Source organism: Neolamprologus brichardi, chromosome 16, assembly GCF_056152115.1.
Source record: "Neolamprologus brichardi isolate AB-2024 chromosome 16, ASM5615211v1, whole genome shotgun sequence".
Lineage (NCBI taxonomy): Eukaryota > Metazoa > Chordata > Actinopteri > Cichliformes > Cichlidae > Neolamprologus > Neolamprologus brichardi.
Genome location: NC_142119.1, coordinates 5899645 through 5927174, shown reverse-complemented (window position 1 = coordinate 5927174; position 27530 = coordinate 5899645). Strand labels below are relative to the sequence as shown.

The window sequence follows — 27530 nt, the reverse complement described above, 5'->3', positions numbered from 1 at the left end:
CTGACATATTGTAAATATAGTCACTGTAGGTATGACTCTACACTTGTGGCATGTAATAAACCCCTTGGATAATATACGGGTGTATCAGAAAGAATCATCTGATTTCAAAGTGCTTTAATTCTGCAGACATTCACTGCTTATGTCATGTCTGAATAGGGCTTCCTGTCATATTAAAGTTCGTCACGTGATGTCATGTTTTGAGCACTCTGCTCAAAAGTTATTTGCCATATTGGAGATATGATACAACCACCAGAAAAATGTGCATTTCCTGACTGGCTGCAGGGGATCCTGGAGGTTGCTGGCTGTTGCTAATGGGTTGCAAAAAAGTTTCTGCACCAAACGTCTCAGATTGATTATTTTGGTTATTAACATTTTGCCACATTTGCCTGTAATTAGCTTGTAGTTAGCAAGTATTTATAACTGCTAAATGAGCAGTAACTAAACTTTAGAAAGTGTCATGTGCAGAGATGGGCAGTAACGCGTTACTTGTAACGCGTTACTGTAATCCGATTACTTTTTTCAAGTAACGAGTAAAGTAAGGGATTACTATTGCAAAAACGGTAATTAGATTACCGTTACTTTCCCGTAGGAACGCTGCGTTACTGCGTTACTAAAACCGTGATTTTCTTGCGAGAATGTCTCATGACAGTGACGTAAGCGAGTGTGATGTTCATGACAACAGCTGTGTGCAGATCAACAATGGATAATATATCGAGTGCAGGAGAGAGTATGAGCGTGCAGCGTTTAAAGCGTGGAAGTACTGACCTTACTTTGAGTTTGATTCCGTAAAAAGTGACAAAAACATTAGTGTCCGCTGTGCGTGAGAAGAAAACTTCTTTTTACAGCGAAAAAAACCCCTAAACTTCCAAGCAAGCACCGAGTAGCTACGACGTAATGAGAAACTCACAGAGAAACTGCGGTATCCTTCCACTGACCGCTGCGGCACACCTGCACCAGGATAAACCTCCGCCTACTCTACTCCTGCTTTACAGGTGAAAATAGAGCAAAAGGACCGCTAGTCTTTGACTTTATTTATTTTCTGCTGTGTTTTACTTGCATCTGAAAGAGTGAGTGTAAACACAAAAAAATAAATAAATTTAAAAAAAAAATAAAAAAATTATATATATATATTTATGTGCTGGAATGTGCAGAAAATAGGTTTAAATGTTAAACTAATTTCTTCAAGTCAGAGAATGGTGCATATAATTAAAATTTTGCTTCATGCATAAAGTTAAAAGATTAAAACTAACAAAACAAGTTTTAAAAAGAGACTTTTCCATTTGATTACATTTTGTATGATGGATTATGTAGAAAAAGTAGAATTGGGCTGAAAGATCTATCGCTTTATCACCTATTCAGGTTGTAAATCATGTTTTTAAAAAGTCACTAAGTAACTAAGTAACTAAGTAATTAATTACTTTTGAAAATAAGTAATCAGTAAAGTAACGGGATTACTTTTTTGGGGAAGTAATCAGTAATTAATTACTGATTACTTTTTTCAAGTAACTTGACCAACACTGGTCATGTATAAAGGAATTGTAGAAGGTTCACCTTCAGAGGAAAACTTGTGCCTCAGCGCTGTTCCTTTCTGTTCATGTTGCACTTTTTACAGTTTCACAACTCCTCAGAGAGTCACTGGATCATGTTTGTGGACACGTCTGTAAACTACAACCGCACCAGTATGCTAGTGACCAAATCCCAGAAGGTCGATTGTGTTCATCTGGTAGTGTTGAGAGGGAGAAATGTTTCGTCATTCATCCAAGTGACTAAAGCGATCACAAGGTTTTTGCCAACTGTTTGGGTAATATACGTTTTTTCCGGTGGTTGCCAGATGGTCGCAGCGCAGCTTGTGTGACTGCTGCCTTATTCATTTGATCCTACATTGTCACCATGATTGTCATGCATTCAAAATGGCAGACGAATCAGTGTCACGAGATACTGTAAGGGCTCACATGTCTGTGGGAAAGCGCTGCTCTGTCAGTCAACTATTGCAGGTCATACTGATCAAGTCCGTTTCATAGATTTTGGCTAACGACTTGTGTTTGACCAGTTGTTAGCCGGCTAGTGTGCAGATTCACAGTAAGATCCACTCGTCACTCTTACAATCACATCACAAAACACCAAGACAGCTAAAGGGCTCATATGGAAGCTTCCAAATGGAAACTAATGGGTGTTAGCTGCATCCACCTTTTAGATTTTCTGTAGTAGAATCTCTTCACAACAATAATCCTGCTTGTTCACAAATGACAAACTTGAACTGGTCTTATTCTATAACCCAGTGCATGTGGGTGCAGAAACCAAAGGACAGTTTGTGTTGCAGTTTTTAGTGAATTTCATTAATGAAATGATGAAAATCCCAAACCCCAAAAAAACAAATAAGTAATTAAACAAATTTAATATTTTATCTTAAATTATTGTGCAAATGATGCATCCTCAGTGTCATAACCGTATGGATTGCTTCTTTGTGCCAGCTGTATATTGAGCTGCTTTAGATTACAACGTTCATATGCACATACATCCACAAATTGACTTGCTGAAGACAACACCAGCTTGGCAAGCATCACACATTAGTGTACCTCAGATCAGCCCATTTGATCAGACAGACAATTTACACAATAATTACCGACAGACTCGCAGATAAAACCGTACAGTGTTGCTAATGGAAGCGCCCCCACGGGAATAAAAATCCATCACCCATGTCTGCGTTGGTTATCTGTCATTCTAAGCATAATTCTCAGATCGTTTCAAATGGAAAAACCCTCCTCGGATGTCTGTGCACAGATCTGCAGAGACACATGTTTGGAAATAGCGCACAGAAATCCAAACGTGATCACAGAACACGAGCAAACACACTCACCACAAGCACAGACTACATAGCTGACAGACTCGGGACTATCGCATTACGTTTGCAGAGATAAAACAAAGGGTGGTGGTCAGCACTTCACCTTCAAACTGACATCTAATTGATGTAAAATATGAAAGCGAAGATTATTTTCATGACCAGCCTCGTGTTTGCCTCCGCTGTGACACTGCGAGATGGATTATAAACAATCCCCGACAAAACATAATCAGAAACACATCACTTAACACACAAACAGCCATCTTTGTGTTTTTGAGAACATCTGCTGCAGTTTTTTGGGGATTTCAGTATCAGCTTGGTAGCTAACGTTAGACTGAAATCTGCAAGTTATGCTACGTCTCCTTTTTTAATCAAACATCTTGATTTCTTGTTGTTAAGGAAAACAAAAAGTCAGGATGACAGTGAACAGTTAAAACAAACAAAATACACAAATTCACGCCTCCCTGGCAGAGGTTTGCGCTCTTAAAGGTGCTTGTTGTTGTTGCTGGTGTGCTGTGGGTGGCCAACTATTGTTCTTACTTTGTGTTTCATTCCTGAAAAGATGCATTCTTAAATTAATGAGGCTCATTTAGGTGCCACAGTGGCCCCGAGCCGACATGCTAATGCTTGCCCCGCTAATCAGCCGCCACACCGAGTCGAATCGGCACAGCTTATCAGATCAGATTGTTTTGGTCTTAACCAATTTTCACTCAGTCCTGCTGCTGCTGCTGTTATTACTGAATTTCTCCAGCATGTCCGGCAGGACAGAGAGCCTGTTGTGTGGTCCTCCTCACCTCGATCAGATTACACATCAGAATTAGCATAATTACAGCTGTCAGTGATTAATTGGCGAGCTATAATTAGTACTGCAGGTTTAAAGAGACTGTGTTTAAAGAAATGCACGTATATATGTATATTCTTGTATTTATTTGTGGATGTGTGGATTTACTTAAACCTAAAAATTAACAGTGGATTGTGGATATCATGATTGTCTCATACACAACAGTGAGTCTCTTAATTTAATGTAACTGTCATTGATTAAAAATATCTGTTGTCACAGTGCTGCTGCTTTCTTGTTTGCCTCTGGTAAAACCTGTTTTAATATTAAAAAAGGCTATAAAATCCTTGTGTGCAGGAAAAACCCTGTACTCGACTCATTATCCCTGAAGTCCCCGGAGGATCAGTATGTGAGTTCAAACACTAATGAACATCAGAAGAAACATCGGTGCAGGAAAAAAGCAGGGAAGCCCAGCCTTAAGACATCAAAATGGAAATTATGAACAACTTTCTGTTGTTTGATATGTTTGAGATTGACACGGAGCTCGGGACGGCGCACCTTTTCTAAGTCTCTGCTTTATTGTTGGTTTTCTGACGGACGTTTCAACGACCCGACTGGTTTTGAAAGGCGTTTTAACCATAATCAGCACAAGACATACAGATAGCCTGGGATACCTAGCTGCAGGATGACGTTCATGCACTTGGTGAATATAAATTCTGCCTGAGTTGCACTTCATAAAGTGTCTTGCAACCAGATTCAGAGATTGCTTAAAATGAATCACAGCGTACCCCCCCTCTGCCTCACTGAGGGCGCAGTCAGTACAAACCAGATGGATTGTATGAAGCTGCACTAAGGGTAGCAGAGGTAGGGGAGAAGCGGAGCGATAAGAGATGGAGCTGCGGGGTTTCAAATATTAATAGAGACGGAGTGTACACCAGACATTGTGCATGCATGAGCTGTTTTTGTGCACTCCAGGTTTTCAACAAGCTACGCACCCCCTACCACCGCATAGTAAACCCATCAGTCTGTAAACAGTGGTAGCCAGGAATCATGGAAGCGTAGATAAATGGACACGAGGTCTGAGATAGATAACGATGATGACATACTTCCAGTCAACCCCGCTATATCACCGACGTCCTGTAGTGACGACACAAGAGCTGTATGTCTGCATCTTATAAGCTATCTAAACAATAATATTATCGTTGTAGCCTTTATCATATCAAAAACCTATCAACTGAAGGAGAAAAAGTGTTATTTTTGCCAACATTACAGCTGCGATTATGCCTGTATATTAAACTGCAAGTCTTTTAGGATTTAAAATCGCAGATTTGCGTCGCTCTGATATAACTGGTATCAGATAACATAATGCAGTTGCTTGTTTGTGAAGTCCTCCCACGGTTCTGCTTAAAATCTACAGAGGGTGAGAAGAATAGGCAGGAAACAGCCAACTTTTCTTTTTTTTGTTATTTGCCAGATGAGAGAAATAACACTCACCCACAGTTGAGTAAATTTACTGACCATTTTCTGTGTAACCCATGAAACACATAGCTGCTGGCTTTAACGCTGCGGCTCTGTTCTATAGCTTTTCAAGACACTGTTCAATATTTAAGTCAGAGATAAGCGTTTTGGCTCGTGGGATTTTAAAATACCACTTAAACAAGATGTTTTATGTGGGAATACATAAGTTCTGTTGTTTGCATTTAAATCATATTCGCTAAAAACTTAAAACACTTCTGATATCACATAAATAAACCGCTGACAACCAAGCTTCTCCACCCACAGACTCTTTGATGGGGACAGGTCCCCAATAGCACCACTGTCACATCTGGACCTGAAACAGAAGCCATCATTTAACTGTAACCTACACACAGAGAAGAATCATTAAGCCACAAACTGACTTCTGAAATGTCACACAGCTAAAAATATCTCAGGATTTGCTGACATTTTGCTAATTTTAGACACTGATGAAGTGTAGTGAAGCTAATGATTTGATTTGACAAATCTGCGTAGTCTGAAATCTTGATTTTTGTTTTCAGGTTTAAAAATATTACAAATATAAGAGAAAATAAATCATTTTATTCAGATTTAGCCAACTAAGATTTATCCTGGCAGAGAAAGCCCCATCCTTACACCACAGCAGATTGCTCTCGGTGGGTGATGTTGACACCATGCCTCAAACCACATGATTCACTGTCCCTTACTGTCGTTCTCTCCTTTTCTCACACAGGCAACAAAGCGTACTTCAGCAATGCTAGTGTTTGAAAATAGATTTCCCATGCAGTGAAGTTGTTTGTTGATGTTCTTTCTTTCTTTTTTTTAATCAACTAGCTTAAATGCCAGGTCGTGACATTTCAATTTGTGAAACATTTACAGTGTCTTTGTTGGAAAAACTTTGAAAAGAGTGAATGTCAAAGTTGTAACACCTTGAAATGCGGCGTATTTTTGTTCTGATAAAACAAATGCAGTCGAGTCAGCTCAAATACTGAATAATCGCAAACTGCATGCTTTGATTAAAAACAAGCACGTGTATAAATTACAGGTCAAAAGGTGCTTCAGATACGGTAACTTGCAAAGATTCATTTGGTGCGTGTGTGTGTGAGCGTGTATTCATATCTTTGTGGGGACACAAATTTGAAGTTTACTATACCTGTGGGGCCCAACAGCCCTTATGGGGACCAAAATCCTGGTTCACACAAGTTTGAAGGCATTTTTGAGACTCAAAATGTGGTTTTAGTGACAGAGTTACAGTTGGGTTATGGTTAGGTTTAGGGTCACGGTCAGGGTTAGGCATTCATTTTCATGGTTAGGGTTTGGGTAAAGGGCTAGGGAACACGTTATGTCAATTAGACGTCCCCACAAGATATGAATACCCAACATGTGTGTGTGTGTTTCATTATCTCCATTGAGTGAATAACATTTGTGATCTGTAGTGATGTTGTTTTCTCCCTGCGGCACTCGGCCCTTTCAACATGACTGCGTCATGGCGAGTTGGCTGTCACATTTTTCTGGAATGATCTCCATTATATAAGAACTGAAATAAGAGGAATAGCTATGCCAAACTGACATACTGCTAAACACATGTGGAGTTGCTGTCGCACACACTCACGTTTTCAAATGCTCCAGTTGGTCGCCTTACATTGCGGTCAGCACCATACTGGTGGACAAGTTGGTTACCAGTATGTCAAAAAAAATTATTATTTTACTTTGTTTTGAGATTAATGTTAATAGAAATATTTAAACTAGTTAGCTTAGCGGTCACAGTTTCTTTTATAATAAAATGGTTGCGCTATAATATTTATTTTACAGAGCGTGGAGGTGATGTCACCCAGTGCTTGTGGTGTTCAAACATTTGTGTTTTGGCTGCCACAATGTAGTTGGGTTGTTTTCTCCCGAGCATGACACTCGACTCAACTTATTTTGTAATCCTGGCTGTAAAATTAAAAAATCATTGTCATATTTTAGAAGCCGTCTGAATTTTCTCTGCATCTCTAGATGACGTCACCATATATGGATGAAACCTGGAGCGCTAATTTATCAGTGATAACCTGTTAGCTTGGGTGGCAGACTGCATTCATAAACGTGCTAATTAGTGCTAAGCAGCACAGAGAGAAAATACAAGAAAACTGAAGCACAAACTTTGTAAAAGCGATTGTTTAAACACTGCACATCGCTGTGACGCCTGTCAGGACGAGTCTGAAGGCTTTCACTTTATTTTTTGTCATTTTGTCAAAAACCTCTATCTGCTCTGACTGAGGAAGCAGCAAAGCAGCGTTGGTTATGCAGGTGAAGCATGTAGATCGCTAACCAGAAGCTCCATGTCCAGTTCGTGTGTTTGTGTTCTGATGAGCCCCCCATTTCAGGGGGGCCCATCAGAAATTAAATGTGCTGTACTGCAAAGGCTGTAACAACATCCTTTCATTTTCTGCTGTTAGCCACTTGCACACTGCACTGACTGGTTTAACTATTCCTGTGAGGACACTGGTTCCTCAGATGCAGGAAGTTTGTTTTGTGTTCGTTCATGTAGTCAGCAACAGAACGTTTGGCCTGCTTTGCTAGTAGATATTTTAGAGTTCGGTGAAGCAGCTTTAGTAATGAAATAACGGTGGGCTGTGATCTGATGTCTGCATCTGGATTTAGTTGAGGCAGCTGGTTCCACTGGTGCGTCAATCTGTTACAGTGATGCAGATACATAACAAAGGAAACCTCAGCAACCAACACGTTTTCTGTGATTAAGAATAACTGTGTTTGGCACCGATGTCGCCTTCGTACCTTTACAAAGGCGACATCAACGCTGTACGACGCTGACCGTGAGGGGAAAAACCTAAAAAGCGTCTTTGAAGATTTCATCAGAGCTGAATGGTATTTATCACTTTGACTGGAGAACACAGCGCTTCTTTTGACATTGCAACCTTGCTTGTGTAACGCATCAAGCTGTTCAGCCATTCTGCCATAGCAAGGTTTCTTCAAGCCTGTGAAGTTTGCTGATAAAATTAGCACAGCAAATTAGCAATGATGAGTCACTCATTATCATCCTGGTGTATGTTGGCAGGAGGTGGGTTGTTGTGGGCTGCTACGCCTGTGCAGGTCTTCTATTTACAGGAAAGCAAATGCTCCAAACAAATATAATATATGTGGGAAAAAATCAATTTGTTTTCATGATAAGCAGAAGGTTTGCGGTCATAATTATTTTCACAGCTTTCAACATCTAGATTTGCTGCCTACAGCTGACTAAAGCCCGTTGCGCTGTTCTGGTTTGCCCGTGGTGTTTTGCCGAGAGAGGAGTGTCATTCTGGAGGTGGTGTTCCATGAAAGTTTTGGCAGGATTTCAAACAAGAGCGCTACTCCAAGTAAGCTCCCTGAAATGGAGATAAATGCAGTAGAATAGCTATTTAGGTACTCAGAGCAGCTCTGCTTATTTTGGGGGCTTATCTTTAATTGAAACTACCTCCTGCAGTTTGTTTGTGACACTCTGCATTTGGAGTGCTGCACATTAGGGAAACAATTCAGAGGTTTTAAGAGGGCTGACACTGTTTTACCTGGAATCCAGCAGGTTTTAAAAGAGAGCTTAAAATATGCCCGGTAATGTTGTTGAACGAGAATGTTATTAATGCGAATCTTTGACGAAAATAAGGCATTGCAGAACATTTTACTCCCTCGCTTCCTTTCTCATTCGTCCATTTCCCTTCTTTTTCCTGCATATATTCAGTAAAAACGTATGACCTCTGTAGCTCATTTTAAAACACTCAGATGTGCTGCTGATGTTGTGGTGTTGTCAAATGCCGGTCCATTTGTGCCCGCTCAGTCAATATATGAAAAATTGATGCAATAGAAAGAAAAATGTCTGCCTCTTGAATGTTGCATGTCGTAAAATCACAGAAATTTGCTGGCATGTTTAAGTGCTCCTCTAAGCAGTCAGATGACATTATGTATCGTTGGCTGATTTGACGTCGCTCCAGTGGTGGGAACAACTTCTCCTCCCTCCCCTAAACAATCTTCTGCTGGTGTGTTTTTTGCCTGCTACACTGGACTGAGCATCATTGCCGTACTGCAGGGGTAGGCAATCTCAGTCCACGAGGGCCGGTGTCCCTGCAGGTTTTATATCTCACCTTGGGTCAACACACCTGAATCATATGATTAGTTCGTTACCAGGCCTCAGGAGAACTTCAGGACATGTTGAGGAGCTAATTTAACCATTTAAATCAGCTGTGTTGGTCCGAGGACACATCTAAAACCTGCAGGGACACTGGCCCTCATGGACTGAGATTGCCCACCCCTGCCCTAGTGTCTCCTTGAGTGTAGGGGAATGGCTGGACAGCGGTTGAAGTCACTCTGAACAGACCTGAGCAGTGGTATCACGGCCCGGGAACACCGGCGTCAGCGCTGGGTGCTATCAGAGGCCCAGGGTGAGCTCTAACAGGACCTAAAATAACCAAAAACAGCCCATGAGCTCATTGTCTGTTCATGTCAAAAATGTTGCTGCCAATTGTTTGTGTCTGTTTGCCTCTGCTTGCTTCAGTCGCCGCCAACCTTTTAGATGCCGGTTTGTCCCATTATGTCACTTCCTTTCAGCTCTGTTACATCCTGCTTTCTCTCATTCTGTTATAATAACAAGCATCAACCGTACAGCTTCTTTCTCCGGTGCGTGATGAATGCACGCCTGATCTGGGGGCATTTATGCAACAAACCGCACCTTATTCAGGTTTGCTTGTTTTCCTGCCTCTATAGTTGTGTTATCATCACAGCGTGGCTGTAACCAAGTTCATGTTAGGAAACTAGTTATATAAACTCTGCCCGGGGCATTTTACCACACCAGCGCCAGCCTGTTACAGGCCCTACACAGTACACGGAGTGCAACCTCTGCATCAGTTTTCATTCAGAATTTGGGATTAAGAGTGAAAGTAAAAAGCACGAAGACAAAGGAAAGCGTGCGAAACAAGGCTTTCTTTTTTGGCCTCAGTAAAGTTGAATCTCTGCAGCCCACTGAATGTGACCTGGAAGGTCAGGGCTAGCTAAAAACGAACCGCACACGTGTGAGTGCGGGTGTATCGGTTGAAAAGGAACACTGTGTCATTGAAGTCCACTCAAGTTCAATGATGGCAAATCTACCCATAATGCTTTGTAATACACCAGAGAGAGAGTCTCTCTGGGCTGCAAATTACCTCTCACATCTGCTGCTGCTATGTTCCACGAGTAGCCCGAAATAACACACACACACACACACACACACACACACACACACATGCATGCATGCGCACACACAAACACGCACATGAGCACCAAATTCCAAGAGAGCGGCTATTTGAATTGATTATGCTGTCATAAGTGATGTGATGATGTGCTTAAACAGAGGTGATTGAGGAAGTTGCTTTAATTGATTGTTCTGTCAATCCGGCGAATATGGCTCGCATGCAAATTCTTATGTAAAATTATTGCAGATTGTGGGCACAGCGAAGACAGACAGATTGTTTCATGAATACTCAGTATCGTCTTCCTGTTCAGAAGCATCTATTGTAGCAACTTGATGCCTTCTTTCAAACGAGTCAGGCTAATACCGCAGTCAGCGCAGGGAAGTGGCTCAAATGTCAACAACGCGGAGGTGAAATATCGAAATATCGTGACGTGCCAGACCAGATCTGCAAAGCAGACCAGAGAGGAGACGGAAAACAAAAAGTGAGCCGAGATGAGTCCAGGAGACATTTTCCTCTGAAGTTCTAATTTGTTGTTTTCCTGCCGGCAGTGAAGCATCCATGCCTGACAGGAGAATTTGAAGCAAATGGGGCGGATCTCCAGAGCCACACTTCAGACGGGGAAATTTCTCCATTGCAAATTTAATGTTTTCGAGGCGGATATTTGGAGACGGTTTCAGTGGGAGTTGTGGGAGTTTTTTTGCATGCGGGGTTACCAGCAACCTGGTGGATAGTAAGAGGAGATAAATTGTTAATCGTGTCTAGTAACCAAAGCGGTCACAAGACGAGATAAGGGATCAGCTGTTACTCAGTAGCTGATAGTAAAAGTTAATTCATGGATCACATTCATAATGTTTTATTCATGAAATAGTAAAGAACTCACCAAGCTGCAGTATCTGGATGCAGCAGTGTTTATTTTTATCTTTCAGCCATACAGAACCAAACACAACAGTAATATTTAAGAGCTTCTCTAGTTTCCCACAGAGCAAAGATTTTATGAGAAAATGAATATTTTCTTTTACACGTCACATAGCACGATGACCGCAAGGTGAAATATAAAGATGTAAATATCGCAGGTAAATCAAAAGAAATAAATTGAACACATTTCTCAAGACTAGAAAACAAAACAGCTGATTAGTGAAACATGAGACTGCATAAAGTTTATTTATTTATAATTATTTATTACTTATTTTCAGACAGTAGGTGTTTGTGTCTGTTCTTGATACACTTATTCAAAAAAATTCAGAGTGGTAGATATTATTTTAGGATGTTATTGTTGTTAGAAAAAGATTGTAGCCCATAGATAAGATGCTTTTATAAGGTGGATGAATGCTAAAAACAGGTCATTTTAGCCCATTGCTAGGTGGTTTCTAGGCAACAGGGTAACGTCATAACATCTGATGTGGGTCAGAACCTCTAGCGGCTGAAGATGTATGTATGTGCCAAGTTTGGTTGCTCAACTCCTGACGGTGTAGAAGGAGTTTGCAGTCAAAGAAACAAACACACAGAACACAGATTTCAAATGTTATAGGGGCTGATTTTTGTTTCAATATAAAAACAATTTTTTTAGGTCTTCAGCCTGAGTTTATTGTAATAAATGATTTAGGTCATAATTTGAAGTCTTCTTTTGGTACCTGTTCAGTTGCAGCTTTCAGGTTCCATTTCATTCATATTTCAACAAAGAAAATGCACTCGAGGTATAGATGCCAGTGAACTGCTTTTCGCTGGCTTGACCTTTCTCTCTCTGCATCCATAAAACACTACATTTTACATTTGCATTTGCTTCTAGCACCATTTTCTCTCTGCCTCCTTGTCTCCTCTCTCACTATCACAGTCTCTGCTTTACCTTCGGTGACCAAATGAGCAAATGACATTGAAACCATGCTTGGTCAGCATTTTGGCATCCCATTAAGTCATTAGTCCTTCAGCCCACTTTAGAGCTGTCCACCAAAACAGATGAGAAGGACTTACACCTGAGGCTGTTTCTTTTTGAAGCTTCAGAAGCGTAGCATGCTTAATAAAATGCCAAAATGACTATAAATGCTTATCCCTGTTGCCTGTATCAACAAGGTTAAAAATAAAGAAAATCAATTACAAAGCTATGTGAATTATAAAACTCCTGTTTACCAGCAGTTTTCTATCTTGTGTGTGTGTGTGTTTAAAGAGTACCCATTAGCGATGCAGCACTGACTGGAGTCTTTTGGTCCTTCCATCAGAGGGATGTTGGCTGGCAAACTAAAATAGTAACCCTTATGTAACCGTGGCCTTTACCCGGTGAAAGGAGATGTCAGCGGCAGTTCTGCAGCATGATGGCTTTATAACTTTCTCAGAGTGCAACTACTAAGCAAAAACAAAAAAGGCATTATAATGAGAGAAAAATAGCTGTTTTGTACTTACAGATATGTGCATGTCTGTTCTGCGGAAGTGCAGAAACTGTGCTACATTTTATTCAAAGAACAGATTTTAATTTGAAATATTTTGGATTGTTTGATGAAAGAATGGCACTGTGTAGACACAGTATGTTTGACTGCCTTTAACCTCTGAAAGAAACTGCACTCTCTTAGGATTTTGCAGATTGCTTTTAAAAAAAGAAATCTCAATTTTTGGAATTACCATGGCTACTGGCAACCACACAGCCTCCGCTGAGGCCTCAGCATTCGCCCATTTAGGACCTTACAGAACTAGAAGTGTGCACTGATGCCCTGTTTGAACTGTCATTCATCAGACTGACAGTGGAAGACTTTCATAAAGAGAAAAAAAAACAATGAGTGGAAACCAAGGAAGTCGGGGTTGGGGGCTGAGGGCACGCCTGGCAGAGTGATAGAGGGACATCTGCTGTGCCTCACTTGCCCTCTGTGGTTTCTGGCCTGTCATATTGACCAACAGCAACGCTACAGGGGACTTCTTTACATTCACAGTAGTGCTGTTGCTTTTCTGCTCTTCTGTGACTAATTGTTGATTAATTTCTTACACAGAAAGGTAAAGTTAATGAATTCCTCTATTTTGTAATTTTGTTTCTTTGTTCTGCTTCAGAGATGCACGAAGTAGTTGGAGACTCAACAGAACCGACCGAGAAGCATGTCGGAAATTGCAATTCAGGGAGGAAAACTTCTTCTTTTTTCTTCGAGTTGACCACCCAGCTCACACTGTCTTGTTAGATTTGCTTCACTCGATTTATTCCTCTGACTATAAAATGCTCGTGTGCTGTTCCTTACCCTTTCTAGGAAAAGCTGCTACTAGAAAAATAAATCCTTATGCAATCTCCATCCCTGTGTACCAATATTTCCCTGAGGTAACTTGACAAAGATTAATCTGTGATTGTGAAATCCGAGTGTCCATTCAATAAAGTTTACAGATAAACACGTATCCCGTTGCAGGATGAAGCCTCTGAAGGAAGCTTTTAACTTGTTTCCTGTGGAAACTCAGTGTTATTGTTGCATCTTAAGTGTGTGCCGTCCTCCAGGAAAAAGGTCTCACCGATCAAGTCTGCCCACTGACAGTTCTCATTTCACCAGGTGAAAACCCTAACCTACTTTACTACATACACAGATTTTATAATGCCATTCTGTGCAATGTAAGACTCACTCACACACACACACACACGCAGATGTGAACACAACATGCCGTGGCCTACTTTTTGAGCACCTCTGTTGTAATCCTATCCGCGACCAGTGAATAGAAGCGGTGTGGGAAAGCCTTAACTACCATTGTACAGCAGGAGGGCTGAAAGAAAAGGAGGTTGGAGAGGCTCTGCGGGATGGATTTAGTCGCCATCTTGGAAGTGGTTAATTAGCTTGTACTCCGCATTCCTATCCAGTGAGATTAAGCTGTGTCAGCCTATCATGCAAGTGTAGTCAAACATACATAAACAAGCATTTACGCATTCCCCGATAATTACAGTCAGACCGATTCTCAAGCATTTTGTCCTGAAGTGGGCTCGCACGGACGTGAAGGTCTGCCTCTCACTTCTTCAGTTCCAGAGATGGTAATGAGGGATCAGGAGGCAGCGCTGGATACTTGCTCTGAGCGGTGGCAATGCAGATGTTACCTGGTGGCTCTGCACTTCCCTCTGTGTGTGTGTGTGTGTGTGTTTGAGATTGTGAACCAGCTGTGATGGCCAGCTGCCCATTTCGCCAAGGCCTTGGCAACTCCCCAGATGGCTGACCCAGATAGACAGTCCAAGAGAGGAGAAGAACACACACACAGGCGCTCTCTATGATACACGAACACACACTCATTTGTGCACCTGCGTAGGAGCCCATCGCACAGAGATGCGTGCGCAGTCCCACCAGAGCAGGCGATGAAGGATAGTTGGGAGTTTTTATGGCTTATTTTTGGGGCTGTTCTCAAACTTTCCTGATGCAGCAATGTTTCCCCGTGTCTTAAAAAGTTCCTCTGCGAGGCAGTAGCTTGTAGTTTAGCGAGTTCAAATCTTGCAACAGTTTGCACGTCGGATAAAAATAATAGAGTATCTGTCAGCAAATATTTTTCTTCATTTCCCACGATGGCATCCAGTGCATACGCAAAAGGAGAGCAAAAATCCTGCATCAATAAAAAGCAGCATGTTTAGGAAGAAAAAGAACTGTATGCACAGATCCTGGAAAGCTCAGAGTATTAAGCTGAGTCTATACAGAATGTCACAGAGTCATTTATCAGTATTAATAAGTCAGATCTTTGACTGATTGTGTGTCAGTTTGTTTGAGCCCTAAAAATAATAACTTTCCCACATGACTGCTCTCTTTTGCTTGTACAAGTAGTGATTGTTGTTCCTGTTCTATAGTTCACCCTCTGACGGTTGGAGGCTGGAGGTCATTTTCTTTCTGTAACCGTATTGGCACCCTGAAGCTAAACTAGCTTTAATCGCCTACATTTATCAAAACTTTAAAGCGTCGTTTGACAGCGTTGTGTTTGTAACAAAACAGTTTCCCAAGTACTGCTCTTCAAAAGAATGAAGGCAACACTTCAACAACTTTTACTTTGATTTTTTGGGTGATTTTGTGTTCTTCATAAGCTTGGCGATTCTGGATTCCTCTGCTGAGAACAACATGATGTAAAACTAGTCTTGAACCGTAATATTTCATTATTCAAGATGTGCTGTATGATTTAAGTGCTGCCCCTTTTGAGCAGTATATATTTTATAACTGCTTTTAGCATTTTGTTTCATCCCCTTGCTGCTAACCAGTCGGTGCTGGTCTGTTTCCTTGAGCTGCTCTTTGGTGTCTTTCATCCTGTGATTAGAGAAACTTTGACTCCATCAACTAAGACTTTAGTTTGAAGAGATTTTTTTGTGTGAATACTTGAAATGTTGTTACAAGTTTCCATCGTTCCAGCCACGAAAACAAATCAAAGCTACTTTAACCACGAGGGGTGTAAGATCAGAAAATCACAAAGTACTAAATACTGCGGATAACAAAAGAGCCGTCAAGGCTTTTCATCTGTGTGCTGACTAAAAATTCCTTGAAAACTGTGGGTGACCGTGCCTGCCCACCTTGGCTTTTCTTTGTGTAATTGTAGGTGTTTTTCTGCAGGGATGTGTGTGTGCATGTGTGAGTGTGAGTGCAGTCATTATCCTCAATGTCACACTGCATTGCGGTGCAGTAAAAACACTTGAGTGAGTGAGTACGTGAGTGTGTGTTATATAGTCGGCCCGAGAGCTTCAGTGCCGGCTGATGTGACGGTCTTACTGGAATTCAGATTAGGTTGACAATTACACATCCTTTTTTCTGTGACCTCCAGTTTTTTTTCCTATAAGACAGGAAAGGGAAGTTTGTGTTGTCGACATGGCACGCAGCAGGGTAGAGAGATAAATAGGCTGAGAGAGCGAACTTGCTCGTCGTAGGAGAAAATGCTGATGGAGGAGGAGAAGGAGGACGATTCGAGTGAGGAAAAAAAGTTCACCGAAGAAAGAAAGCAGACGAGATGTTCTGTTGGAGATTGTGAGAAACAAACTTGTGTGTTTATGTGTGTGAGGGGGCAGAAAGTGTGCGTGGATTGTCTCCGGTGCACTGCTTATCGTCACATCAATTTACAGCTAAAGCATCCTTGAGCATCCGTTACAGGATCCACTGCTCATCGTCAGTAGTTTGAGCTACGCTGCCCAATAATTTGCGTTGACATCTCGTGACTAAAGTAGGCGTCAAGTTCACGCAGGGGTATCGCAGCTGTGGCTTCCACGACGCTGTGATCTGACCTATCTACAATATTCCCGAAACACAATCATAAGCAGCTTACCTGCATCTGGAGCTAAAACACATAACTTGCTATTTGTGTGTGTGTGTGTGTGTGTGTGTGTGTTTCTGTTGCACTGTGCAAATCTTTGAGGACTTCCCTGAGATTGTTGTCATATTGTTGCCCGCAGCAGCTCAGCTGAGCCAGAGCTGACACGAGAAACGACATGACAACTGCGGAACGAAATCAAAATAGCTCGGCTTTATTGGTATTCGGTTGGGCACCTTGTTTAAGCCAAATCAGACTGGAGGAGCGTGGGCGTCGGAGGAGACGTGATGCATTTTGTCACAGGTTCTGATGTGTGTGTAATGACATCTGCCTCGGTGTATATTTGTTTTGAAATATATATATATATAGTTTGCACCCTAGAAAATGAAGCACGGCACCTAATAAACAGTCATCTCAGCCTGCCCTTTGAAAGCCGCCTTCGTGGCTTGCAGTCTGCTGCCCTTCTCCCACTCTGGTTGCTTTTGCCCTTCAGGTATATATCTTGCCAGAAGGGCAAACACAGAGCTGCCCATTGTTCTCCCTGTTCTAACGTCGACCGCACACACAAACACACGCGTGCAACTGCTGGTCGAGCTCCAGACGAAAAGCCCAAAGCCACAAGCGGTGGAGCGGATGTGTCCCAGGCAAAGAGATTGGATGCCTGGGTAAGCAGTGGACCACACCCGGTAGTGGGAGCTGATGGTAGGCTTGGGAACTAGAGGAAACTCCCATAGGAAGAATAAAGTCATTCCTATTTATGGGCCTTCTTATTTAGAAAAGAACCAGACTCCCGTTTCACGAGCTGAGCAGTAAAATATAGGAGCTGATAAAATGATTCTTTTTTAATCAGATGAGTAATTCGAGTTTTGGAAGCTGCTTGAAGTCAGAAGATTATTTTAGCTATCTGGTTTGTTTATAGAGAATTCATGAGCTGTTGTGCGGTACTTGGTAGATGTGTGTGTTCCTTTATGTGTATTCCCTCACATTAGGGTCTAATTTTAGCGAAGGCAGCCACCTTCTCATTTGGCTTCTCCTTCTCGCTCATCTCTGCTCGCATCTTGCCAGTATTTTTGTCTCTCACTAACAGCACGGTGTTTTCACTCAAGCTTGGTGATATCTAGCTGATGCTGGTGAGGTTTGCAGCGGCGTGTCGTGTTTTTACCTGAATTTGAATTTTTCCCATACAATACATGCAGTTTTTTTGTCACTCGCGCTGTTGGCGAAGGTGAAGAGGCCGTTTGGCTCCTCTGATGCACATGGAGCTACCAGCTGCTTTGTCATCTGCTTCAGTGGAGGCTCATCAGAAGGGCACAACAAACATGAAAGTTCAGGGAGTCCCCTGCAGACTTGACATCCATTTTCTTGGATCTGACAAGTCTTTCATCAAGTCGCTGTAAACATATAGGCAGTTTTGTACAGTAACATGTCCGATATTGTAAATGTTCTGGATTTCGTGAAGACTTGGGGTAGACACCCTATCGATGGTGGGATGTGATCCTCAAATGAATAAAATGTATGTTTATGTGAAACGTTTGTACAGTGTTGTGTTAAATTGCACAATTTAATACTGTTTAATTTATTTGGATTTGACTCTGTTGCTTGGACGTAGCTTCTGTTTCTCAAAAGTCAAGCCAGCATGGAAGTGCCTTAAACCTGCGTTTGATCTTAAGAGCACCAGATGTCGATCGCTGCGGTTGCAAAAAGGCTTCAGGTCTCTGTGAACATCTGCCTGATAAGTTTATGGGCTCGGTCACTCGTTTTGAGTCCCATTGAATTAAAAAACGTAAACTTTATTTGTAAAAAACATTGGTTATCAAAGCATAAGCCAATGAGCAAGCTTTCATCTGTTTTCTTTTTTACTTTAAGATAGTGACGTGAAAAACGCTCAGTTTCAGAAACCAGTGAAGGACACACAGGCTTTGGTCCAACCATAAATCATCTAATTTATGTGTTGAGGTTCGTATTTCCTTAAGAGGAACATAAGGAAATATGTGCAATCTAACAGTGGCGGCACAGATGGGAATTTAAGTGTTTATGCTTAAATCAATATTTTAGCAGTGTTTATTCTTTATTAGCTGTGGATTATTATGGGCAGTTTTTCTGCTGTTGTTGTTATTTTTGTTTGTTTTTTATTGTTTGTTTTGCTGAGAACTGCGTTCAGGTTTAACAAGCAAAGAGCTGCCACCGTGACTGGGACTCCTAAATTAATTAACCACCCCTGGCCAGCATTCATCTTCTGGTTATTAAAATGTAGAGCGCAGGAGCATTCCCCGTATTCACACGGTGGAAGAAGTGGTGGAAACAAAAGCCAACATCCTGCTATTGTTTTGGAAGGACAAAAAGCTGAATTCAGGGTGCACGGGCGGGTTCGTGCAGATTAAGTACCTGTTCAGCATGAGATGTGGTGTTAATGAGTCTGCAGGACTCCGGTGCGTTTTTGCAGTTATAAACTGTGGTAGAGATTACAGTAAGAACAGTAAAATAACAACAAAACACATCATGTGTTATATATTTCAAGTATACTTTATTTTTACTTAAATTGTATTTATATAGTGTCAAATTGCAAGGTAAAGACCCTACAGTAATGCAGAGAAAACCCCAACAACCCTCTAGTGAGTAGTTGGTGACAGTGGGAAGGAAAAACTCCCCTTTAACAGGAAGAAACCTCCAGCAGAACCAGACTGAGGGAGGGGCGGCCATCAGTCATGACCGGTTGGGGGTGAGGGGAGGAAGACATGCTGTGGAAACAAGTCACAGTAAAAACTGTTATGATTACAGCAGCTGTACTGTAAGCTTTATTATGCTGCCAGTACTGTAGTTTTACATAGAACCTGGTCACAGTGTAGGAGTATCGAGTGTAAACTCAGTTATATGATCCATCACAGCCTTCTCATGCTAGCAGCTGTTTGATGGACTGCTCAGTCTCTGTGGTGGCCAAAATACATCACATTGTAATATTAATATGAATTCTAGTCTTTGAAATTGATCTTTTTTTCATGTAAAAAAGCTGATAAACAATAATAAGCCATGCTTGAAGACCCACGCTACCAAATATACACGTATAGCACTTTAACTTCTTGCATTGTGAATTCTGGCTGAGTGTTTACAGGCCTGACATGTGCTCTCCTGAGGCGTCTTCTGTTGAGCATCACAGAATCCTCCCCCAAGAACAGCACTCACAACATCGATCTGAATACAGAGTAAAGGAACTCAGAGCTGTGCAACATTTTTGGAGTCACGCTGATTTAAAAAAAAAAAAACTAAACTAAAAAACCAAGTTTTGCAGAGTTTTCACCAAAAAATGTTAAAAATGTTCCCACATAAGTTCACTGCATTTAGCATGTGGGCAGGCTGCTGGCTTCGTGTCTGTGCGACTTTTTTAAAGTGCTGGCAGTCGCCCTGCGCATGTGTCATTTGTGTTGTCTTAGTCAGCACCTTCTGCTCCAGCTTGTGCTTTAAGTTGTTCTTCTTCTTCTTCTACGCACCGACACCTGGGACAGGTGCTGTGTAAGAGAGGTGGCCTCATTGATTAAGAGATTTGAGTTTCCTTTATGTTCAAGCAGAAACCGTGAGGTGATTTTACACCCAGCATGCTCATCAAAGCAAAGATAAAAGAAAGAAAATCAATGATTCCCTCTGTACATGTTCCCTGTGTACATACAGCATCATAATAACATTCATGTCACAGTGCTGCCCTCTGCTGGGCAAATAAGAAAAGCAAAAACATTTCCAGGCTGTCATCGTGGAGAAAACTGCACATGGTGATCCAGCTTTTATTTCCCATGAATTTTTTACGGGCAGGCGCGCAATCAATCTCAATATGACACACACATTCAATTAAATGCATTAATTAAAATGTGTGTGTGTGTGTGTGTGTGTGTGTGTAGTAGCAAGAAAAGGTAGGTCAGCAGGAGGGGTAGCTGCTTAATGGCTTATCAGGACCCTGGCTAGACTGTGTGTGTGTGTGTGTGTGGCCAGCGGTTACTGAGCCATTGACCTAATTTTTGGCTGAAGACCGAGAGTCGAGGTTTACAGTCACGCACTCCTCATATCACACGCGGTCGACTGATTTTCTGTTTCTCTTTCATAAATCTTTTTTTCCTCCACGCTGAACCTCTCAGACTTAATTATTGTCCAGTCCAGAGTCTGAATGCTTTTTTACTTCTTTGCCATTTTTCTGATCGCCCCCGTCAAGCCTATTGAACCGCCCGTGTTATTCTCCATGCACCTTCTGCCCCGACTCTATTGATCAAAGGGCTCCAGTAAGAGGACGTCCTCTGAAACACCCCTCCCACCCCCACCTCATCAGTCTACTACAAATCTCTCACACACCATCTCTCCTTCTCTCTCTCCTTCTTGCCAAACTGTTCACAAGATGAAGTTTAGGGAGTGTTACTTTTAGGAGCGTGACTTCCTCACAAGGCAATGAAGTTGCGCTCCTTCTGCCTGGACATTTTTCATCTGACTTCACATTCAGGTATTCAAGCGCCGCAGAACACGCTTTAATCTCTGCGTTAGGTCTTCACTTGGTTCTCCACACTGACGTAAGATGACTGCTTCAGCGCAAAAAGATAAACACATTGGCAAACTTTAGGTTTTCAAACAGAGAGTGAAGAAAAAAAACAAGCACAGCTTTTCTAGATAACTCATCAGCATCTGAGGGCCGCACTCGGAGGTTTGTGTTTTCTGTTTTTCTCCGGATGTTGATCAGTCGGGTAGCTCATTGGTTTCCTTTTGCTTTGAACTAGCTTGTTAGCTCGATGGCTTTTGGTTTGGTTCCAGGCTTTAATGAGGCATGCTGATGAATGCCAATGAGCGTACAGTGTAAATGTAGTGTGTTGACATATCATTTGACCGCTTTTTGAGATGTCCATCTTAGTTGGTGTTCGGTTATATTACACTGCACAGTGTAGATCTTTTTCAGCATCATTGTTGTGACTAATTATGGAATAATTAAATTAATAATAGCTCAAGTTGGCTAGTTAGTAAAGCAGCTAGACTCATACTGAACTCTACATCCCTGGAACTGCCTCTTACGTTTAGATGAACAGCTTCAGAATGACTTGGGGAAAACACAAAACTTAAAAAAAGGTTCCCATTGAGTTTATTTTTAGAGCTTTGTGCTTTGTAGTGTTCTGTGAGTGCACGCATGAACCAACAGATGGGTTCACCACAGTAGCCTGGATTTTGTCCCTGTAAAACAGTTTAAGAGGTTGTTTTTGTCAATGATCGTGTTTCTCTGTCAAACCACGGCGGAGGCCACCAGGAGTTCGGCTGTTATTTGAGTTTGGAATGCCTTTAAATTCAACCGCAAAGTACTGGCTGCCTAACCACAGCCTCTTTCCCCTTGTCCATTCAGTATGTGCTGCAAATGCCAAGAAATAGAGAGAGAGAGAGTGGAGGTTGAAGTCTCTGCTGTGGAACAACATGTGCCTCTGCAGAGCATGCACGCAGTCTCTTCTGGCCTGTCTGCAGCTCTTTGCACAGTCGCTGTAAACAGAAAACACTGAAGAAAGCGGACTGACTGGTCTCCTGTTCAAAAAAACAAAGCAAACAGAGAACAGTCACGCAGCCGGGCCTGTCGTGGTGAAACTTGGCCAGCTGGAGTTATGCTTGGCTTGTACACAGAAGCATGAATGAAATTGCGTCTGGAGTATATTTACGTTCACCATCTTTCTTGTGCAGGCCTCTTTGCCCCACATTTATGCTTTGTTGTTTGTTAGCATGTCATTACCTGCCTTCCATCCATCCACTCATGTATCCATCCAGCCATTCATCCATCCATCCATCCATCCATCCATCCATCCGGCCACTCATTTATCATCCATCCACTCATCCATCCATTCATCCATCCATCCATCCACTCATGTATCCGTCCATCCATCCATCCATCCAGCCACTCATTTATCATCCATCCACTCATCCATCCATTCATCCATCCATCCATCCATCCACTCATCCAGCCATTCATCCATCCATCCATCCAGCCAGCCACTCATTTATCATCCATCCACTCATCCATCCATTTATCCATCCATCCATCCATCCATCCATCCACTCATCCATCCATCCATCCATCCATCCACTCATCCATCCATCCAGCCACTCATTTATCATCCATCCAGTCATCCATCCATTCATTCATTCATTCATCCATCCATCCATCCATCCACTCATTCATCCATCTATCATCCATCCATCCATCCACTCATTTATCCATCTATCTGCTCATTCATCCATCCATCCATCCACTCATGTATCCGTCCATCCATCCATCCATCCATCCAGCCACTCATTTATCATCCATCCACTCATCCATCCATTTATTCATTCATCCATCCATCTATCCATCCATCCATCCATCCACTCATTCATCCATCTATCATCCATCCATCCACTCATTTATCCATCCATCCGCTCATTGTTCCATTCATCCATCCATCTACTCATCGATTTATCCCCTCATCCATCCATCCACTCATCCATCCATTCATTCATCCATCTATCTATCCATCTACTCATCCATCCATCCATCCACTCATTCATCCATCCATCTGCTCATTCATCCATCCATCCATCCATCCACTCATCCATCCATCCGCTCATTCATCCATCCATCTATGCATCCATCCATCTATGCATCCATCCATTCATCCATCCATCCATCCGGTCATTCATCCATCCATCTATGCATCCACTCATCAATTTATCCCCTCATCCATCCATCCACTCATTGTTCCATTCATCCATCCATCTATGCATCTACTAATCGATTTATCCCCTCATCCATCCATTCATTCATCCATCTACTCATCCATCCATCCATCCATTCATTCATCCATCTATCCATCCATCCATCCATCCACTCATCCATCCATTCATTCATCCATCTACTCATCCATCCATCCATCCATTCATTCATCCATCTATCCATCCATCCATCCATCCACTCATCCATCCATTCATTCATCCATCTATCTATCCATCTACTCATCCATCCATCCATATTATTAACCCTTTTTTTGTACCCGGGGTCATGGAGAGGCGAGCTGCCTTCCTGCTATGACACAGCAAACCTCTGCTGCCCAAAAATGATAAATCAGTTTTAAGCTTTCATATTGAGCCGTGACACAAGAGTCTCACCTGCTGTAATCAGCCTCCCATGTTAAAAGAGCTTACTTTGGGATTACATTTTCATTTTATGTTTTATATGGGCAGGTTTCTCTTGTCTCCTCACCTTTTCTCTCTCCCTCTGGCCTCCTTTGCTTTATGTACTCACTCACTGGGTTTTCTCTGTATCGATTGTTTTTTCCATTCACCCTCCTTCACCTGTTATGTGTATATTTCTCTCCATTTTTTGTTTAGTCATTTTTAGTTTGGTGGACATCATAGAGCATTGATATACCAAAGCTAAAGCTTAATTACGATGTCTTTTTTTAATCCTTGTCTGCGATGACCCAGCACTCATAGAGCAGTGTAGGTCACGTAGCAGTGTTTCAGATGGAGCCTTTCAGTTGGCCTTTACTAGTAGCTGATTTTAGCCATTCACAGATATATCAGATATATTGGATAGAGTGATGTCAGAGATTTGCTGGGTTTTTGGGGGTTTTTTGAACAGTTTTTGAAAAAACCCCTGAATTGTCTACAACGCTCTCAGAGCTTAGCCTCACACATCCAGTACCATTTGGACTCTAATATCACATTGTACCTCCCATCATTACACATTATATATCACATTATATCATTACATATATGACATTACACTTTTTCTTATGATTTTTGCCTTACCGTTATATAGTAAGTATCCATGAAGAGTCCAGTATTAAACTTCTTCAGATTTTTTTCCACATTGTCATGACAGTATCACACAGCTGCTGCAGATTTGTTGGCTGCACATCCACGATGTGGCTCTCTCATGCCACCACATATCAAAGGTGCTCTATTTGCCCAAGATCTGGTGACTGTGGAGGACATTTGAATACAGTGAACTCCTGTCATGTTCAAGAAAACAGCTTGAGATGATTTGAGCTTTGTGACATGTGACATCCGGCTGGATGCCTACATCGGGGGGGGGGGGGGGTATCTTGTTATAAAGGAATGAACATGGTCAGCAACAACACTCAGGTAGGCTGTGGCATGTAGATGATGTTTAGTTGATAATAAGAGGACCAGCAGCAGCAGCCTGAACTGTTGACACAAGGCAGGATGGATCTGTGCTTTCTTGTTGTAGCAGAGATCGAAACTCATCAGGCCGAGCAGGTTTTTTGTCATCTTTTGATAAGTTTCCTGTTCTTAGCTGGCAGGCGTGGCTTCCAGTGTGGTCTGCTGTAGGCCGTCAGCCTCAAGGTTAAGAGATGCATATTTGTTGTAATGAGTGGTTATTTTAGCTACAGTTGACGTCTTATCTGCTTAAAACAGTCTGAAACATCTCCTCATCAGGACGTGTTGACCGTGTCTATGTACTGAAAAGTTGCTGGTGTGTAATTGGCTGATTAGATATTTGCATTAATAAGCACTAGTACACATGCATACCAAAGAAAATAAAATCTGTTAATAGAAAATATTAACATATTGAAGGGGTGAAAATGGGGTGATTGTTTATTAACGTTCCAGTTAATAAACAATCACACGAGGTAGTTATTAATTATTCAAAAAAACTGACAACAGCATCAAGAACACACATGCCGTTCCACATTTATCTGTAGGCATTAGCAGCCAATTTAATGGCTGACAGATTTAGCAGGTTGTCTGGAGCATTGACGTGATCAGGCTTTATTGTGCTTGGCTTATTTATCCCTTTATAATAGTGAATGAATAATGGTAACAGGATCTGCTTTATCTGATTACCCACTCAGACGTTTTCATGCAGTCAGTCTTTACATTTTTACATTGGCATGTGAGATCAGTGGGTTCAAGCTTTGTAGATTATTTGGTTACACCAGTATGATTTTTCTCCTCCAGCCATTTAAGAAACATATTTTAAAAAAACCACGCAGCTGACCACTTACCGTTCCTGCAGTCTCTGTAATTGATCTGTGTACCAATTACAGAGATCACATTTCCTTATAAGGGAGTAGTTTTTGCCAAATAAAATATCAGGAAGCCTTGAAACAGTCCAGCGACTGACAAAATTGTGTTTTTTAGCTAAATGAATGGGATCAGGCACCTAAGCCCATGTTCCATCCAAAGAGTGGCTCTAGGTAACCATCCAGGAATTCTTTGGAACAATGTGGGGAAAGATGAGCTGATGTGGAAACGGCTAATTTGAAAGAATGAGTCCAGCATGTGCATATTTCCTTGTTGTCTGCCACTAACTTGGTTGCACTGCGTCTCTAAAAGAGCTTTTGCAGACACTTCTTGGTCAGCGCTGTCGTTTAGTAAAGTATTCTCTGTCTCTCCTGCAGATTTTTCCGGTCACAGACTGCACGGCAGCCAGAGGTAAGTGTTTTTGCCGTTTCCCTTCCTTCCTTTCTTTGTCTGTCTCTATACTGAGTTTGTACCCGGTATAGAATTGTATTACATTTGTCAACGAAGCTAACATAACTTTGCGCTCCTATCATAAGTGTTGTTTGATTTTCTGTGGCTTAAAAAAGTGGTTTGGGCCCAGCAAAACTGCAATTACACGAGATGGCCACTAGAGGGAGGCAGAGCACTTCTTTCTAAGTTCTCACCCTCTCTAGTGGTGAGCTTGCTGTTATTGGGGAATACAAAAAATATAAATCTTAAAGAAGGAGACAGGTGGGTATGATGACAAGTGACGGATGATTTTAATATTGCAGTTGTAACTTTTTTATATGTGCTTATTTTAATGTCATATGTTTGAGTGTGTTGTGTGTGTTTGAGTGTGTGAGAGAAACGGGGGGGTGTACTGGAGATGCACTGAGCCGACACTCTTACTTTCACTGCAGAGGGAATATAGTTAAACATGGACTCATATTACAGTCACACAGCACAGAAAGCTACGGTATGATGAACTGGTAAGCGGGTGGAGGAAGTCGGTGGATGACATTGGCGTCGCTTGTAGGATGTGTCAGTTACTTTGAGCTGGGATTACACAGGTAGAGAGTTTGCCTTTGGTCTGTGTGTTAATTTTTATCGATATGAAAACATGAGTCTCTCTCCTCAGCTTGTCCCCTCCTCCTCCACTCCATCGCCTCCCCTCTCTGACTACTGATAGGGCAGACATGGAGTCAACAGAGGAGAGAAGCAGCGAGGAGGAAAGGGAGGGAGGGATGGAGAGAGAGAGAGAGGGTTTGGATATGAGGGAAGGACTAAAGTAGAAACAAAGAAACGCTGCAGGTGTGTGGAGTTGAGCGTTCTTCATGTCAGTAGCTTGCAGTGGTGTGAAGCGGACGAGGGCGAAGGTTGAGGGGCAGGTAGACCACGTGTGTGAGTTCAAGTTTAATTTGCTCCAGTTTTAACGAAGCGCTCAGCCAGAGTTAGGCAGCTGTTTAGTGGAATTTCTAGTAGTGTGCACCAAGTCATGGCCCTGCTCACCAACGGCGCACAGAGTCTGGGCTCCTATTACTGCCTGATCCGACGCAGGTTCAAGAGGAGGCGCAAGAAACGCTCCGAACGCAAAGGTAACCCACAGAGTGGAAGTTCCCAGACTGAGCCTGATGCTGAGCTGGCTGTAGATCAGCAGGAAGAGAAAAAGTATTCACTTGATGTAATAAATCATTTACTCTCACTTTCCTGTCAAATTTTAAATTAGTAACATCACCAGAGTGCTGTGAAATCCCTTCTTCTTTCTCGGTTGCAGTCAGTGTGCAGGATGTAGTTTGTCTTTGTTTCTGTTTCCGTGCATGTGTGTTTAATTTAAGCTTAAACTGTTTCTCCGGAGTTGAATTTTTAAAATCAAGCACGCCTTATTAACTCACGTGCTCCGACGAAACTCGATGCGTGATTAGATTTCAAATGTGTTTTTAGAGCAGTGACTGTTCCTCTCATTTTTGTGTTATGTCACAAACCAAACCTTTACATTTCTTTAAATATTTCTGCACTATATGCT

The 27530-nt window shown here is 41.9% G+C and overlaps 1 protein-coding gene across 2 annotated transcripts in view; it reads left to right on the top strand.

The window, feature by feature from the left end:
* adarb1b (adenosine deaminase RNA specific B1b) overlaps nucleotides 1–27530 on the top strand; it is a 120421-nt gene that overhangs the window by 46475 nt on the left and 46416 nt on the right. Inside the window, exon 3 of one of the 2 annotated variants that reach the window (XM_006793681.2) lies at nucleotides 25924–25957. Coding sequence is in view for 1 of the 2 variants with exons in the window: in XM_006793680.3 (XP_006793743.1) it covers nucleotides 27003–27102 (100 nt within the window). In the remaining variant the exon portion in view is untranslated. Of the gene's footprint in view, nucleotides 1–25923; nucleotides 25958–26734; nucleotides 27103–27530 lie in introns of those variants that run through there. The other variant, XM_006793680.3, reaches the window with a different exon arrangement.